Source organism: Echinops telfairi, unplaced genomic scaffold (assembly GCF_000313985.2).
Source record: "Echinops telfairi isolate 266 unplaced genomic scaffold, ASM31398v2 ScPeMD7_7424;HRSCAF=8462, whole genome shotgun sequence".
Taxonomy (NCBI): Eukaryota; Metazoa; Chordata; class Mammalia; order Afrosoricida; family Tenrecidae; genus Echinops; species Echinops telfairi.
This window is the reverse complement of record NW_022111324.1, coordinates 79140119-79156061: the sequence shown is the minus strand read 5'-3', so window position 1 is coordinate 79156061 and position 15943 is coordinate 79140119. Positions and strand designations below refer to the sequence as shown.

The 15943-nt window shown below is 41.2% G+C and overlaps 1 protein-coding gene and 1 pseudogene across 4 annotated transcripts in view; one reads left to right on the top strand and one right to left on the bottom strand.

Annotated features, from left to right (window-relative positions):
• The first annotated feature begins 649 nt into the window (after window positions 1-649).
• LOC101658219 lies at window positions 650-1255 on the top strand (annotated as a pseudogene).
• A 2608-nt stretch (window positions 1256-3863) lies between these two features.
• The window catches only part of EFCAB2 (EF-hand calcium binding domain 2), a 98831-nt gene continuing 86751 nt past the window's right edge, over window positions 3864-15943 (bottom strand). For 2 of the 4 annotated variants that reach the window (XM_045298024.1, XM_045298026.1), the window contains exons 4-7: window positions 14723-14802; window positions 14076-14118; window positions 13906-13972; window positions 3864-6109 (exon numbers count right to left, since the gene is read on the bottom strand). In XM_045298024.1, coding sequence (XP_045153959.1) covers window positions 5994-6109; window positions 13906-13972; window positions 14076-14118; window positions 14723-14802 — 306 coding nt within the window. In that variant the 3' untranslated portion in view covers window positions 3864-5993. Of the gene's footprint in view, window positions 6110-6652; window positions 6696-12301; window positions 12434-13905; window positions 13973-14075; window positions 14119-14722; window positions 14803-15943 lie in introns of those variants that run through there. The other 2 variants (XM_045298025.1, XM_045298027.1) reach the window with 2 other exon arrangements.

Sequence of the window (15943 nt, the reverse complement as noted above, 5' to 3'; positions counted from 1 at the left end):
TCAGCCTGCTGGTGCATCACCTCCACGTTTGGATGCACATGAGCTCTGCCTCATCACAACAGCAGAAAGCCCAGTGCTAGAAAGGCGACCTGTAGCAGGTACCACATTGTTGGGATAAGAAGCCTTTCCACAACCATTTGCCTTGTCCCAAGCTCCACTCTAAGCCCCAGAGAGTTCCCTTCTGGGAACAAGCACTCTGCTGAAGCCACCATCCGAGCCTGTTTAAACTACTATGGGATCAAGGCCCTGACCCCAAAAGGGTATTCCAGCAGGAACTGTACCTCGGACTTGGCATCCCATTATCTCATCCATACCACTCTGCTCTCGGAGCCCCTACTCTGGCAGAGGGCGCTGACCCGTAATGGATACCCTGCTCTCAGCCATTTTCTCCCATCTTGGCCCTGCTCTAGTTTTCTCCTTTGCTTATTTTCTCACCCTTTAAAAAAAACAAACGTTCTTGGCTTTCCTTTTCTAATTCTTTCCTTCTGCTTATCTTCTCTATTTTATTCCCTTCTTTCTTTTACTTTTCCCTTGTTTTTCTCTACTGTTACCTTGTTTTACTCCTCCCTAATTTTGCTTATGATGCTTTTTATTTCTTTTCCGTTGGCTTTACTTTTTCTTCCTTTAATTATTATTTTTGGGCCGCGAGGTGACACACCGCCATGGGCGACGAGGAGGAGACTTACCGGCTGTGGAAGATCCGCAAGACCATCATGCAGCTGTGTCATGACCGGGGCTACCTGGTCACGCAGGACGAGCTAGACCAGACGCTGGAGGAGTTCGAAGCCCAGTTTGGGGGCAAGCCGAGTGAAGGGCGACCTCGGCGCACAGATCTCGCAGGGTTGGTGGCCCACAATGACGACCCCACCGACCAGATGTTCGTCTTCTTCCCTGAGGAGTCCAAGGTGGGCGTCAAGACCATCAAAGTGTACATGCAGAACATCATGCGTGCCCTCATTGTCGTGCACCGGGCATAACGCCCTCCGCCAGACAGTCGCTGGTGGACATGGCCCCGGGTACACCCTGGAGCAGTTCCCACAGCGGAGCATGAGCTGGTGCCGGAGCATGTGGTCATGACCAAGGAGGAGGAGACAGAGCTGCTGGCCCGATATAAGCTCAATGAGAACCAGCTGCCCGGATCCAGGCTGGAGACCCTGGGGCGCACTACTTTGGGATAAAGCGGGGCCAGGTGGTTAAGATCATTTGGCCTAGTGAGACAACAGGCAGGTTCATCACCTACCGGCTGGTGCAGTAATCAAACCCATGCGTGAGGCCTTGCTTGTGTGGCAGAAATCGCTCCCTGGATGCTGCCCCCTGCCACGACCCTGCTCAGTGGTACCAGCCCCCACGTGCTCTGGGGCCAGCTTGGCACTGGCCCTGATCTGTCCTGGACCCAGGCCACTGTGGGCGTCTTGCATAGGGTGTCAGCTCCCCACCAACCCTGGAGACATGGACTGTGGGACTAGCACCCTCGACATCACCCAGGACAATGACTGCAGCTCTGGCCACCGGGGGCAGGTGGGTTCTTGTTGGAGCTCATGCAGCCAGAGCCTCACTGGCTGCTGACTGGGAAGAGCAGGCCGGGCCCAGCTCTGGGTGTCAGGAGAGACCAAGTGGACCAGCATGTGGCTAATCGAGGCAGTGTTTGCAGGCTGGATCTGCCCAGAACATGGCGGCTGGTGAAAATAAACATTATTAGAGAAAAAAAATTATTTTTACTTACTAAATTATTTTTCTTTGCTCTTGGCTTGCCTACTTTCTTCTGCCTCGCCCTCCCCCCTTTCTTTTATTTTTGCACCCACCCAATGGGAGACAGCAACTGCATCCACATGGCCCACCACACTCATACGTCCCATAGAAACACCTAATGAGTCACAGCCACCACCTCATTGATTGAAAGCAGGCAACACCAGCCAGACCCACCCTCAGCTGAGGTATATAAACAATAAGCCAAGAACAATGGGCACACTCAGTCTCTAGCACCTCCCCTAAGAAACAGGTGGTGAGTAAGTGAAGTCTCACCACCATACAATCGACAATTAAATTCAAATGCAACAACTCCACAACGTCTTACAGAAAACTTCAATTCACATGAAGAAACAAAATGCATGGCTGAAAAAAGCGACCAAAATACGGAGCCAGAAACACTCCCGAAGAAGTGGCACTGGAACTACTTGATAAGGATTTCAAGGAAAGAATCAGGGAAAAGCTTCGGAAAAAGAAATGCTATCTACAAAAGGAGCCAGTAAGATTAGGCTCTAGTTTCTCAACAAAAACACTTAATTCCAGCAAGAAGGCAATGGAGTGGCAGACATAAAATCCTAAAAGAAAAAAAAATGCAAACAAAGAGCCATATAGTCGGTAAAAATGTCCCTTAAAAAATGATGACAAAATTAGGACATTTCCAGATACACAAAGTAAAGGAATTTGTAAAACCAGACCAACCTTACAAAAACCACTATGAGTAGTTCTTTGGGCATAGAAACAAGAACAATACAAAACAAGCTAAGATTCGTGTATTTCTATCACCAACACCCAGAAGTCAGCCCAGATACAGAAGCACTCAGACTGAAAATTGAGTGCCAGAGACATGAATTTTTAATGAAGACAATTACAAAGTAAATACAGGGAATAGTGTAGTTACAGAACTTTTAAACTGAGAGTAATTCAAGATATCAAGATAGAGTAAACTATTTTAAACTTGGGAAAATAGAAATTACAGGGTTTCTCAAAAAAACCATAAAGATTTAGTTACCATTAAAACAACCGTAATAAAGAAAATGGCAAAAAACCCAAAACAAAAACACATGAGCAAAATGAACTCAGTACAGAAAATTATGTGGGATAACAAAACCATACAAAAACCCACAGCAAAATGACAGCAATAGATTCATAACTATTAATGATTACACCGAATTTGGGTACATCAAATATGCCAGACAAGAGACATAGGGTAGCTGAAGGGACAAGAGAACAGGAACCATCCATAGGCTCTCTACAAACACAAAATAAACTACAAGTTGAAGAATGGGAAAAAATTATCAAGCTAATGGCAATCCAAAAAGAGCAGGAGTGGTGATATTAATTTCTGATATGATTTAAGGTGAAAACCTCACCCATGCTGTATAGACAACTGTCCTTTCGAGGTACACACATCCTTCATAAGCCATAGCAGGATTCAATTTGGAAGCCCCACTAAGTGAACTGTACTTTACCTAAAACACACCTGTAGCAGATAAAGGAAGTGAACTATTCCATTGGACTTACGGCTGAAACTTCCTAGTGTGAGAAGCAGCATACGACTATAACCCAAGGGTATGGATTTGGAAATCACTGGACCTCAGTTCAAATCCTTGCTTTAAGGGTGCCCAATAAATGGCAGCTCACGACTACCATATATTTGCTATTTTCATACTCTTTAGTTTGTTTTGTCATGCCTTAGTCCAGCAGGCACAGTTCTGCCTTTGTGAATAAGCATTATTGAAAGTTTGACCCTATCTCCAACCCTCATTTGCATAATAATGTCCAGTCACTTAAGGTTTTAATCTGTACAAGTCAATAATCCATGTATTTTAGTCTAAAAAGCTGTCCTATGCATGTATACTTTCCATTTCTCAATAGTATTTTAAATCAGTTTGGAAACTGATTATGGTAGCAATTGTACAATACTGCTTAACATGATTGAACTATGGAATGATAGATGTATTAACTCCCAATGAATAATAAATGATAAATATAAAACAAAAAATAGTATCTAAAATTATGTATCATTGGCTAAATTAATGATGCTATCATTAATGGGGATGATTTATAATGTTCCCCAATAAAATGATAATGATGTCTCTAAAATGAACCAGAGACATATATAAACTGTAGCTATATTAGTGGATTTTGAGCTTGCACTAATGGTAACCCTAATCTAAAAATAATTAAGTTGTTATGATGTGGTCCTACTCTATACTTGCCCTCATGAAGAAATCACTGAAGATACCGGGGCTATAGAAGAAACCAGAGAGTGCTCAGCTATCAGAAAGGATAATGCTTGAATTCTAAAACGCTTGCCTTTTAAAAAGCAGCCATCTTAAAAAAAAAAAGTATGGTGCTTTCTTAAAAAGTTGGGACTAGAACTATCACATTTTCCAGAAATCTCTCTACTTGGTATATATCCTAGAGAAGTAAGAAATGTGACACAAATAGATATCTACACATCTATGTTCATTGTGGCACATCCAAAGAAACTATCTGCCGACCCCTTTAGTACTAGAATGTTCTCATTCTCCTCAACAGTCTTGGCAGCTAAAAAACCAGCAATCACACTCAGGTATTTTGGGTGGGCTCTGACATCAGTTAAGCACCCTGGTAGCACAGTGAATTAACTGTTGGGCTACAAACCACGGGGTTGTCTGTTCGAACTCAACTGCCACTCCTCAGAAGAAAGATGAGCCTGGCTATTCCTGTAGAGTTAACTGGAAACCGAATGGGCCCACTTCTACTCTGCCCTGTAGGGTTCCTGTGAGTGGAATTGATTCATGGCACTGAGTTTGGCCTTGTTTTTTTTAAACAACAGCTAAAAACTTGTTGAAAGGACTACTACTGAGAGCATGTATTTCTGGGTAAAGGTTGAATTGGTACTTGATTTGGCCAGCACAGAAGCACTTTATCTTTCTGGAGTGGCACAACATTCTGATTTGTAGGCATTCGTCTCTCTCTCTTCCCTGGAGATTGCCTTTTCTTTCCTTCTGAAGCTGACATGGGATCCTTTGATATCCCTCCTCCCTGGCAGAGCTGTGAGCCTCACGATGAAGACTTGGAGACTCGGTGGACCTTTACCCCTCCGCTTGGCCTACAAAGGAAGGAGAAGAGCAGGAACAGGCCCAGGATGAGCAAGCAGGGGCTCAAGCTGGATAGATGGCTGCAACTGGTGGGCCATATTAGTCATCCAATCACTCCCATAATGACGGCAAACCTGTGGTCACCGCCACCACATGTGCCTTCGTGGGGATCAGGCTCCCTTGTCGCAGGGCAGCAGGTGGGGAGGTAGAAGAGGAAACGCTTTGTGCTGCCGAAGGGGATAAGCCACCTAAGGGAAATGGTGAGAAGTGCTGCGGTGTCTTGAAGCCATTTTTACATAAAGATCGCACTGCATGTGTTTGTGTTGTATGAAATCAGTTTCCTCTATTGTGTATTCCTCTTTGCTTATAAGTCCCTGGCATTCTTCCACTGTGCCTCTGTACTCAGATCACCTTTTCTGTTCTATCAACGGCTCTACCTCCCGCACACCGAACATTCTCAATATTCTTATCTGTTGGAGGACAATTGTCTCAAGAGAGCTTCTAGAGATCAGGAGACAATTGTCACTGCATGACTGATTTCTACTCAGTCTTCCTTTCTCGAGATTTACTTATCTCAACTTGAGCTATTCCATATGGTAACATGCTGGGTCAGCACATTAAACATTCTATACTCACCTACTATTATCTCAAAACTAAATTTATACTTGGCACTATTAATAGTCATTCCAATAACTCTCAGTCCACATTCAGAGTGCTGAGGCATTTGCCGTTGTTTTTGGAAAGGAAGACTTAAGCATATTGTTAGTATTTTCAACTGCGGTCCTTCTGTCCCCTCCCAAGATGTTTATTTGCTGAACTTTGGACCATTATAACAGTTATATTTTCTCCTCTCACTTTAATAAATTTAAAGGCAACATGTGTGTTATTGTAGGAAATAAATAATAAACTAATGATAAAATTAAAATGTTGTAAGAGTAGTTTAAAATTAGAAATTGACTATTCCATAGGCTAAACATATGAAGTATATTTATGCTTTACATTGTTACAATCATCTTTAAATCATTGGAGTATCTTGCAATACTTACGTACAGAGGAATTCATTGTCAGATGTAAGAGTTACAAAAGAAGATGTGAAATTAGCTAGGACAAAGAAAAAATTTTTAATTGCCCTTTGAATTAGAAGTTAAGTGTTTAGAGTACTTAATTTTCATCTACCACCATCATTGATATATAGTCCTTGTAATGGATTGAATTTGATTCTGGATCAATTGCAGCAGACAGCATTTCTTCCATTTCCTCTTGAGAAAAAGGTTCCCCTGAGAAGAACGAGAAGGAAAAAGGCATCATTTACAATTTCATGATTTTTTTCTTTCTTTCTTCCTCTTTCCCTTTCCCCTCGCAAGCGTAATTGCCACGGTGCCCCGAGCCCCCCCACTGTGTCCACAGTTACTCTCCCCTGGGCTTCTGAGACAGTACATCAATCTAGTTCAAAGAGCATGCTGTTCTGGATTTATCTTACATAACAGGTATCACAGATTAAGCAAGCTACAGAGCTAATCATTTCACCCCAAACAGCAGGAAGACATAATGACATGGAGAGTAAGGCTGTTTACTTATTTCAATAAAATTACTGAGATTTTTACAGGATTAACCTGAAGGTCCAGTCTGAAAGGAAATCTAATAATTATATTTAGCAAGGGTATGGAGAAAGAATTATTTGCTTGCTATGCAAAATTTCACAGGGCAGCCACCCCATCAATAGTGAACATGATCCCCACAGAGATCTTGCACAAAGAGTCGTTGTGGTGCGGTGGCTAAGCACGCAGCCCTTAGCTAAAAGGTTGATGGTTTGAACCTACCAGCCACTCTGCAGGAGAAAAGACCTGGTGAATTCAACTCCGCCTAGGGAGGATATGAATCAGATTTGACTTGGTGCATACAATAATGACAGGCAAAATTACTGGAGACAGGATAATAGAGACTTGAAACTAACGATTCTCTCTCTGGATAGTCCCTAGCCAGGCCTGGCCAACTTAGTCATGTCAACTAAGCCCCTGGAGAGATGGCCCTCAGCAGCTGTTTCAAGACAGATCCTTTGTTATAGTTTGGCCCAGTACTGATGTCAAGGGAAACCAAAAAACAGATAGAAAATCGGGGGCATTACTTGGATTCAGATAACAGGTGAAGGCCATCTGGATATTGGTTTCACGAAAATGAGAGGCAACCTACAAAGGAATGCTGGGAAGGCTGCAGACTATTTATGAGAGGACTTTGTGCTTACATTAAAAATATAGGAATATTAAGATCACTACCAACGCCTGGTGGTATAGCAGGCTATGAAGTGAACTGATAACCACAAGGTCAACAGTTCGAACCCACCAGTGGCTCCAAGGGAGAAAGATGAGACTATCTACTCCTGTAAAGATTTCAGTCTCAGAAATCTAAAAGGGCAGTTCTACTCTGTAAACTATAGAGGTGCTATGAGTCGGAATCGACCCGATGACAATGAGTTTGTTTATTTTTAGAAGCAGCTCACCAGGACAGTCTTCCAAGGTGCTTCTGGGTTGGTTCAAATGATCAACCATTCAACTATCATAGTCAAGTCCTTAACAGAGACTCTGGAATTCAGTAAATAATACTGAAATAATTCAAAGATTTTGATGAGGAGGAATATTTAATATGGGGGATTCTGAAATAATGTTTACATACCAAGAAAAGAAAAAAGTGATTAAGAGATAAATTCTGAATATTTAACTGTTAAATACTGAATCCACTGCCAATCGTGCAATAATAGGAACTACTAAGTCCTGAGGAACTTACAAGAGTACGAATAACAAAACTACTTGCTGCCACTGTGTGCCAGGCTCTGATCATTCATTGATATTAATGAAGTGAACGTCCCACCCACCTTCTGAGAGGTACCACTGTTTCTATCACCATTTGCAGCGGAGGACACCAGGATACAAAGGAACAAGGCAGCCTGCCCCAGTAGTGAGTGGTGGGAATGGAATCTGAATACCACACTCCACTACTTAGAACGAGACCTTGATTACAGTACAACCCAGACACTCTTGGACAAGGAAAGAGATAGGCAGTATTGGATCAAGGTTGGGAGGGAAATTGCTTAAAATGGTTAAAAGCAGAGTCTTCAGAGCAGACTGCTCAAATGCCTGTGAGTTCAAATGCTAGCTATGCCTTACTAGATTTGGGGCAAGTCATTTCACCTCTTTGTACCTCGGCTTTTCTATCAGTAAAAATAAAGATGCTAATGAGACTATTTCACAGGGTTGCTTTGAAGACTAAATATATTACTTGAAAACACTTGGGAAAATCCCTGGTGCATAGGAAGCAATGTGCTTAACACGTGTTTTTTAAAGCTTTTCCCTGCTGCTAGATATAGACTTATAGGAACTTGATTCCATGTGATTTATGATGTTCATCATATGATATCCTGGTCATTTATAGTACATATTTTCACACTAATGAGTATGTGTGATGTTCTGTGGGTATAGTGCAAGTAACTTTAATGAACATAAAGCTGACTCACTACTATGGAGTCGGTTCTAACCCACAGCAACCCTATGGGATAGAGCACCACTGCCCCGTGGGTTCCTGAGCCTATAAATCTTTGCAGTAGAAAACATCATCTTTCTCTCATGGAGTGGCTGGTGGTTTTAAACTGCTGGCCTTTTGGTTAGCAGCCAACACGTAACACATTCATTCAAAAAACATTTATAAGACTGCATATGTGTAGAATGTTGTTTGAAGTGCTAGGAATACCATAATATATGAGATTGCTCCCCTGCCCTCAACAATTCACACAAGTAAGTTTTACCATCGTAAGAAACCTATTTTCTCTGCCTTCTCAGAACAATCTTCCAAGCCTAAGACATCTTATAGTGTGAATTTTTTCATAAATTAGTTTTATTTCCCCAATAAGATTACAATATCCTTAAAACAGGGAGCGGATTTTAGTATCATTATCCCTAACTGCCCTTACTAAATACTAAACACACAGTAGGCACACAGTACTAAATTAATATTGCCTAATATAAGCTAAGATTTACTTTCCTTAAATTAATCCTTAGGATTAAGAGGCTGATGCTCTTAAAGTCCTAACATTCCCATCAAAGTTAATCCCCACGCTAAATTAATAATGTCTGTGACTGGCATGTCACCTTTCCTGGCTCTCGCTCCTGTACTCTCACCTGAGGACAGAGCAGCACACAATGGGCAAACCAGTTGGGCATGTAGACACAGTCATTCCCTATTGAAATTGACTTGTACTTTTAATTCTGATTCAAGTGATTAGGGATTTTGAATCATTCAGGTCTCAATCTGCAAACAAGGGCTCTAAACCAAGGAGATGAAATTCTTAACTTTGCATGGAAAGAAGGGAGATGACCATTATAAGAATGATAATGTCTTCCAGTCTCCTGATATGCAGGGAAAATTCATTTACATACTAACCTAACCAGACAGAATTTCTCAAGGTAACATGTTGGCATATATAGATGTGTAGATATCAATCATAAATGTATATGTGTATATATAGTCCATGTTGAAAGAAAGCCATTTGCAAAAAAAAAATTTTAATTGAAAAATTCTTACGGTATGTGACTTTATTAACTAAGGCTGGTTTACCTGTACCTTCACTAGATGAAGAGCAGGGGTTTAAGTGGAGAGCAAATGTTTTGAGAATGATGAGGGCAACGAATGTACAAATGTGCTTGACACAATGGATGAATGTATGGATTGTGATAAGAGTTGTATGAAACCCCATTAAAATGATTAAAAAATAAAAATAAAAAATGGAATCACTATAGGCTCCCATTCAAATCTTCAATTGAATAAGGGGCATTGTTGTACAGTGATTGACAGTTTTGTTTTGCAGGTGGCATACGTCCTATCGTGGAAACACTCTAAGGAAGTATGCAAAAACAGTATGGCAGCAATATCTGACCTTCAACTTCACAAAGGGGAGAGAGCCCTATTAGGATCAGCCACTCAGATCTGATTCCAATGAGGTAGAAGTCAGACATGTCTTAGACTGGGTTCTCTAGACAAGCAAAATAAGTGACGTTCTTGTGTGTGCGTATGCTGTTATTACTGTGAGGTTCTCTCCACTGGGTCTGACTCATAGGAACCCGATGTACAACCGAACAAAAAGCTGCCTCGTCCTGTGCCATCCTCACAACTACTCTTGCTTAAGCCCATGGTTGCAACCACCATGTCAACCCACCTTGTTGAGGGCCTTCTTCTTTTTCACTCCCCTCTGCTTTACCAAGCATGAGGTCCTTCTCCTGACAACATGTCCAGAGTATGCGAGACTGTCTGGTCACCCTTCTTCCATTACAATTTGTTGGTTGTTTGGGAAGTGCGTGGTATTTTCAAGATTCCTTGCCAGAACCACAATTCAAATGCATCGATGCTTCTTCAGTTTTCCTTATTCAATGTCCAAGTTCACATGCATATGAGGCTATTGAATATATCATGGCTTTGGCCAAGCATACCTTCGTTCTCAAAATAACATCCTTGCTTTCCAACGCTTTAAAAAGGTCTTGTTGTAGGCTTCCACAGGTTTGTTGCAGCACAGTTTACAATAGCAAGAAGCTGGAAACAGCCTAAGTTCCCATCAGTGGAAGATTGGATTAAAAAAAACTGGTATATACACACAATGGAATACCACGCATCCCTAAAAAACAGCAATGAAACTATGAAACGTCTTACCACATGGAGGGATCTGGAAGACATTCTGCTGAGTGAAGTTAGTCAGTTACAAAAGGGCACATGTTGTATGAGTCCAGTGCTGTAGGCACAAGCAGCACAACGGGCATGAGCTCAGGCTGGTAGGGCATCCAGTCTGCTGGTCAGGGGGTGCAGACAGCCTGGTAGAGAGCCTGAGCCCTGCCAATGAACCCTCACCATCCGCTCCGGTTAAAAGTATTTTGAAGGTCCTTTTGCCAGAGGGCACCTCATGTCAGCTGGGATCAAACTGTTAAGGGAGGGGAAGGAGATGCTGTCTACTGAGTGGCTGTCATCCAAAGCTATGATGAGGTCCACCCCCCCACCCCCACCCCCCGACTCTGGACAGGCAGACAGCCCTATCAGAGGGATGAGGGATTCTGATGAGAAGAACAAGCCAGGAGAGGGGAAAGGAAGCAAGCTTGTCTGGGGGAAACACAAATGCATGACTGTTGGTAGGAAAAGTGGGAGGACCAACCTCGGGAAGAGTAACTGAAAATGCTTTTGGGGACCTAAGCAGGGAGTGTCCCTGGTGGCATGCACCAAATGGGCCACATGGAGCCAGGCTTCTGAGTGCATCCTGGAGACCCAGGCCAGGTGCCATGGGACACTGAATACTGGATCTTCAAGATGCATAACATGCTCCAGAGGCTGCATCAGTGAGACCCGATGCGGAACTCCACTAGGTGAACTGGACTCTACCCAAGACACACTTGCAACCGGAGGATTTAAGTTGGAAAATACATGGTGTCTGAGGAAGCGAAGACAGCAGTACCAAGACTGCTGACCTTTGGTGGACGGACAAACATGGTCTTGCTCATCAATGCCCTATATGCTGTATTACAGTATGTGTTATTCCAGCAAACCTGTGGCTGACATTCTCAGTAATTATTGTGGTAAATTCTCCCTCCCAATTAACCCCCATTGTTCGTGTAAATAGTGTCCAGCTATGAAAGGACTGATTCTGTACAAGTGAATAATTCAGGTGCTGTGATATGGAGTTAGCCTACATTGGACACATATCCCTCTCTCAACAGGGTTTTAAAATATATATATGTAAAACCAGAGGACTAATCAAAGACAATATTAACAGAAGATCATTATTTCCCAGGGGGATGATCAATAAGACTCTCGACCATAAATTAACAAGGAGGTCTCTAAAGGGAGCCAAAGGCACATTAAAAACAAAACAAAACAAAGCATAGATCCAGGAATGGGTTTGGGGCTCACATTAAATCCTAACTCCACCATAAGAGCAATTAGTTCTTATATCATTGCCCTGCTCTATACTCATCCCCAGGAAGGGAACACAGAAGATACGGATGCTATTAACAAAATGTAGTAAAGAAATTAGATGTTGCCTGGATATCAGATAAAATGGCATCTGGGGTCTTTTTTTTTTTTTTTTTAATTAAAAGATCTTTTTATTGGGGCCTCTTACAATTCTTGATACAATCCATACATCAATTGTATCAGACATATTTGTCCTTATATTGCCATCGTTCTCTTCTCTTGACTGCTGCACTGCTCCTTCCAGGTGCACTGATTGTGGATCCAAGCAAGACAAAGTCCTTGACAACTTCAATCTTTTCTCCGTTGATCAGGATGTTATCTGCTGGTTCATGCAGCATTCCCTTGTTTCTAAACCATGCAGCATTCCCTTGTTCTGTTCACACAATTGTCTCTTGATCCAAGTACAGGTTCCACAAAAGCACAATGAAGTGTTCTGGAATTCCCATTCTTCTCAAGGTTATCCATAATTGATTATGGTCCACATATGGATATGTTTGGAAAGGTTTATAGAAAATAGATGGCTTATACAGTCGTAGAGACAGGCAAGTCTGTGGGTCAGGTGTCAGGTTGGCAGTTTCTCTAGTCTCAAGTAGTTGCAGAGGCTGATGAATACAAGACTGGCAGGTTAAATGACAGGCTTCTGGTTGCAGACATTAATGAATTCAAGGTCAGCAAATAAAATAGCAGGTCACTGACAACTTCCAGGATTGGCAGGCTACTGGCTCCGGTCCACAGAACCAGAAGTCAGTGGATGAGTCAGGTGTAGGATTCAGACATAGCAAAAGGCAAGCAAGCTTTCTCATATCCTCCATTTATATTGAAAGCAGGTAAGACTCCTAAGGAAACTTACATTCAATTGGTTGGCTGCTCATAGCAGATCTCATTATGAAAGTGATTAAATTATGTTAATTACTGATCGCATCCTAGTGTATTACTGTTTAACTGCCAAACTACTGAGAATCCTAGCCTAGTCAGGTTGACAAAAAACCTTTATCCTCCTTTGTAAGTGTTACAAAGCTCTTTTAGTTCTGCTGATAAATACACTGCCAGTAAACCTTGGTCCAACGGTGTTCAGCTCTTCCACTCTGGAAACCTACCACTCTACCTCTTGTTAGTCTTCTGGTTCTGCTGTCTCTGCTTCTCTACCTCCACTCACTGTCTCTCGTTGTCTCTGGTGTTGTGACACCAGCTTTCTGGTGTCTGGCACTAAGGAATTTTAGTGCAGTGATTTTAGGTCACCCTCCACTCACTCCTGGCTCTTCTTTCTCTATGCTGGTGAGCTCTCCCTTTTCACCTTTGAGATGGCTCATTTTAAATCTAGCAGAAAACAAAACTGACAAATCCCTTGCTAGGGTTCAATATACCTTGTTTGAATGGCTCCACTACAAAGGTAAACCATGTCCTTTATTTACATCATCAGCAAGCTATGTAATTCTTTAGTGGGCCACAGGCACCTCACATTTGCATAGTCCTATACAGTCGTTTGGTGAGATTTATAAAGACAATGGTAGGGATAGCCAAGTCATTCACTATACAGCAAAGTGGAATGACTGAAACTTATAGAAGCAATCATTATACTTTATACATTACACCATACACTATAGAAGCAATCATCATTATACATTATACTTACAAATTTCAATGACACAAGAATCTGTCTCTCCTTGTCCCACCTTTGTCCTCTTACTTCACATGAAATAGCAAACACCCCAAAGTAAAAATTTTAAAAAACCAAACCATTGCTTTGAGTCAATTCCAACTCATAGTGACCCTAGAGAGCAGAGTAGAACTTCCCTATAAGGTTTCAGAGGCTTTAAGTCTTTATGGGAACAGACAACTTTATCTTACTCCTAGAGTACCTAGTGGATTCGAACCACCAACCCCTGTGACTAGCAACCTGATGCTTAACTCACTTTACCACCAACATAAGATTAATAAATGATTCTTTTTGATGATAACTGATTTTAAAATGTGCCTTTATATTACATATGGTTTTTTTCTGTATATGTGTTGTTAAAATTAAGGATCTCTTCTATAAATCATTATTACAAGTTCAACAGTAAGGAACTCTTACCTTCTTCAGTCATATACTTGACCAGTTCTTCCTTAGTGAGAAACCCGCGTTTAGCTGGATCTAATACCTTAAGTTGGAAAAAAGACACGTATGATGATTTTTTGATAATTCTACATTACTAACTTCTCATGTAAATATAGATCAATACATAGAATCTAGGTCTTACACACCTCAAAAGCCCGAAGAAGGATATCTTCTGGAATTGGTCTGTATCTATAATCATGCAATATAAAGAATAAGTGCCACAGTAGTTACCTTCAATTTCTACATAATAAGTGACTACATGAAAGTAAAATTGCTTACATACCAAGTTAACAAAATGTCCCTCGCTGATATATTTTTGGATTTCTGGATATGAAAGTGGAAGGGTCTTTACCTCATAGTAAATAGTTAGATCAAAATCACTGGAATACCTGATGTTACCTAATACCTTTTTCATCATTATATAAATCAACTTATCTGAGAATAAAACCTCTTCTATAAAACAATTATGATAAGCTAATGCTATACTTTTTCTAGAAAAATAATTTTGAACAGTTCTTGTGTATCACTGGTAATTCAAAGTAGGAGATGATAACATGTTGGTTTATTGTCTACAGCTTATTTGCCATTGAGTTATGCTTTGCTTAGATTAATTCTAAAGTGTTGATTTTTCTAAGCATATGACAACTGAAAGTTCAGAAGTAGAGTAAAAGGTTATAAGGATGCTAGCTGCCTTAAGATAAATATTGGTTAAATATGCTGGGTGAAAATGTCAGGTGTTTTGAAATTAACATAATTTAATCACTATTTCGCTTTAACAGTTGCATTTACTTACCTTCTTTCCAGCAGTACTTCTGTCATCACTGGAAGGAATTTTTCTAATCGGATGTATCCAGTGGGTTCTTCTTCTTCTACCTAAACAACCAACAAAGAAAAGTAATTTTTCATTCCCTAAAATGTGCTGAGCAGCTATATTCTTCTAGCACTGAGTCAAGTGTGGGGATGTGATGATGAGCACACCATGGTTTTATATACAGCTAGGGGAGAAATACGTTAATAACAACAAAATAAAAACCAAAACCCTCTCTTACTGATATCTTAATGTCATAAATTTCCACTTACTTGTCAGAGTTTGTTATACTATGGTATATTACATGTTACCACTATGCTTGAAGCTATCCTACTACTATTTTAAATACTCAAAAAGTAGGCAGACTACAAAGGAGGATATGGTGATCTATCTACTCCTGAAAGAAAATTGGCCAGGAAAACTCTTCTGAGTAGGAGTGGAACATTGTAGTATACAGCACCGGAAGATGAGACCTCTGGTTGGAAGGCACTCAATATACAACTCGAGAAGAGTTGCCTTCTTAAAGCAGTCGACTTTAATGACATGGACGGAGTTAAGCTTTTGGGACCTTCAATTGCTAATGATAAGACTAAAAATGAAAGAGAGAAAAACAATGGGAGACATTCAATCATCAGAACACGGAGTGCATGAATTATCCGCTTAAGCAAACGGGAAGTCATAAAAATTGAAATGGAAAGCTTGAAGATTGCTATCCCGGGTGTTAGTGAGTGGAAATGGATTGTTGTTCCTGGCCATTTTGAATCAGGCAAGCATGATCTACTATGCCAGGAATAAGAAATTTAAGAGGAATGATCTTGCATTCATTGTCAATAAGAATAATTCAAGATCCACCCTAAAGGGCAACACTAACATCTATATGACTACAAGGACGACTGGTTAATGTGACTATTATTCAAATGTACACACCAATCCTTGTACTGATCCTTCTAAAAGAAATTTTGTCTTCGGGGTCCCTACGGGTCAGAACTGACTCGATGGCACCCAACCACCGTTATAAATGTGCGTAAGCACAACGGCGTCGAGGACTGGGGATCCTTGAGAGCACACAGCAGAGGAAATGACATCTGAGCTGGTTTTTAAAGCAAGAGCAGCAGTAACAAGAAACGGCAACATGAAGGGCCCTCCAAAATGCAAGAACCGCGTGTGACAGAAGGAAGCAGAGGCACTGGAGCACAAGAAGAAGGC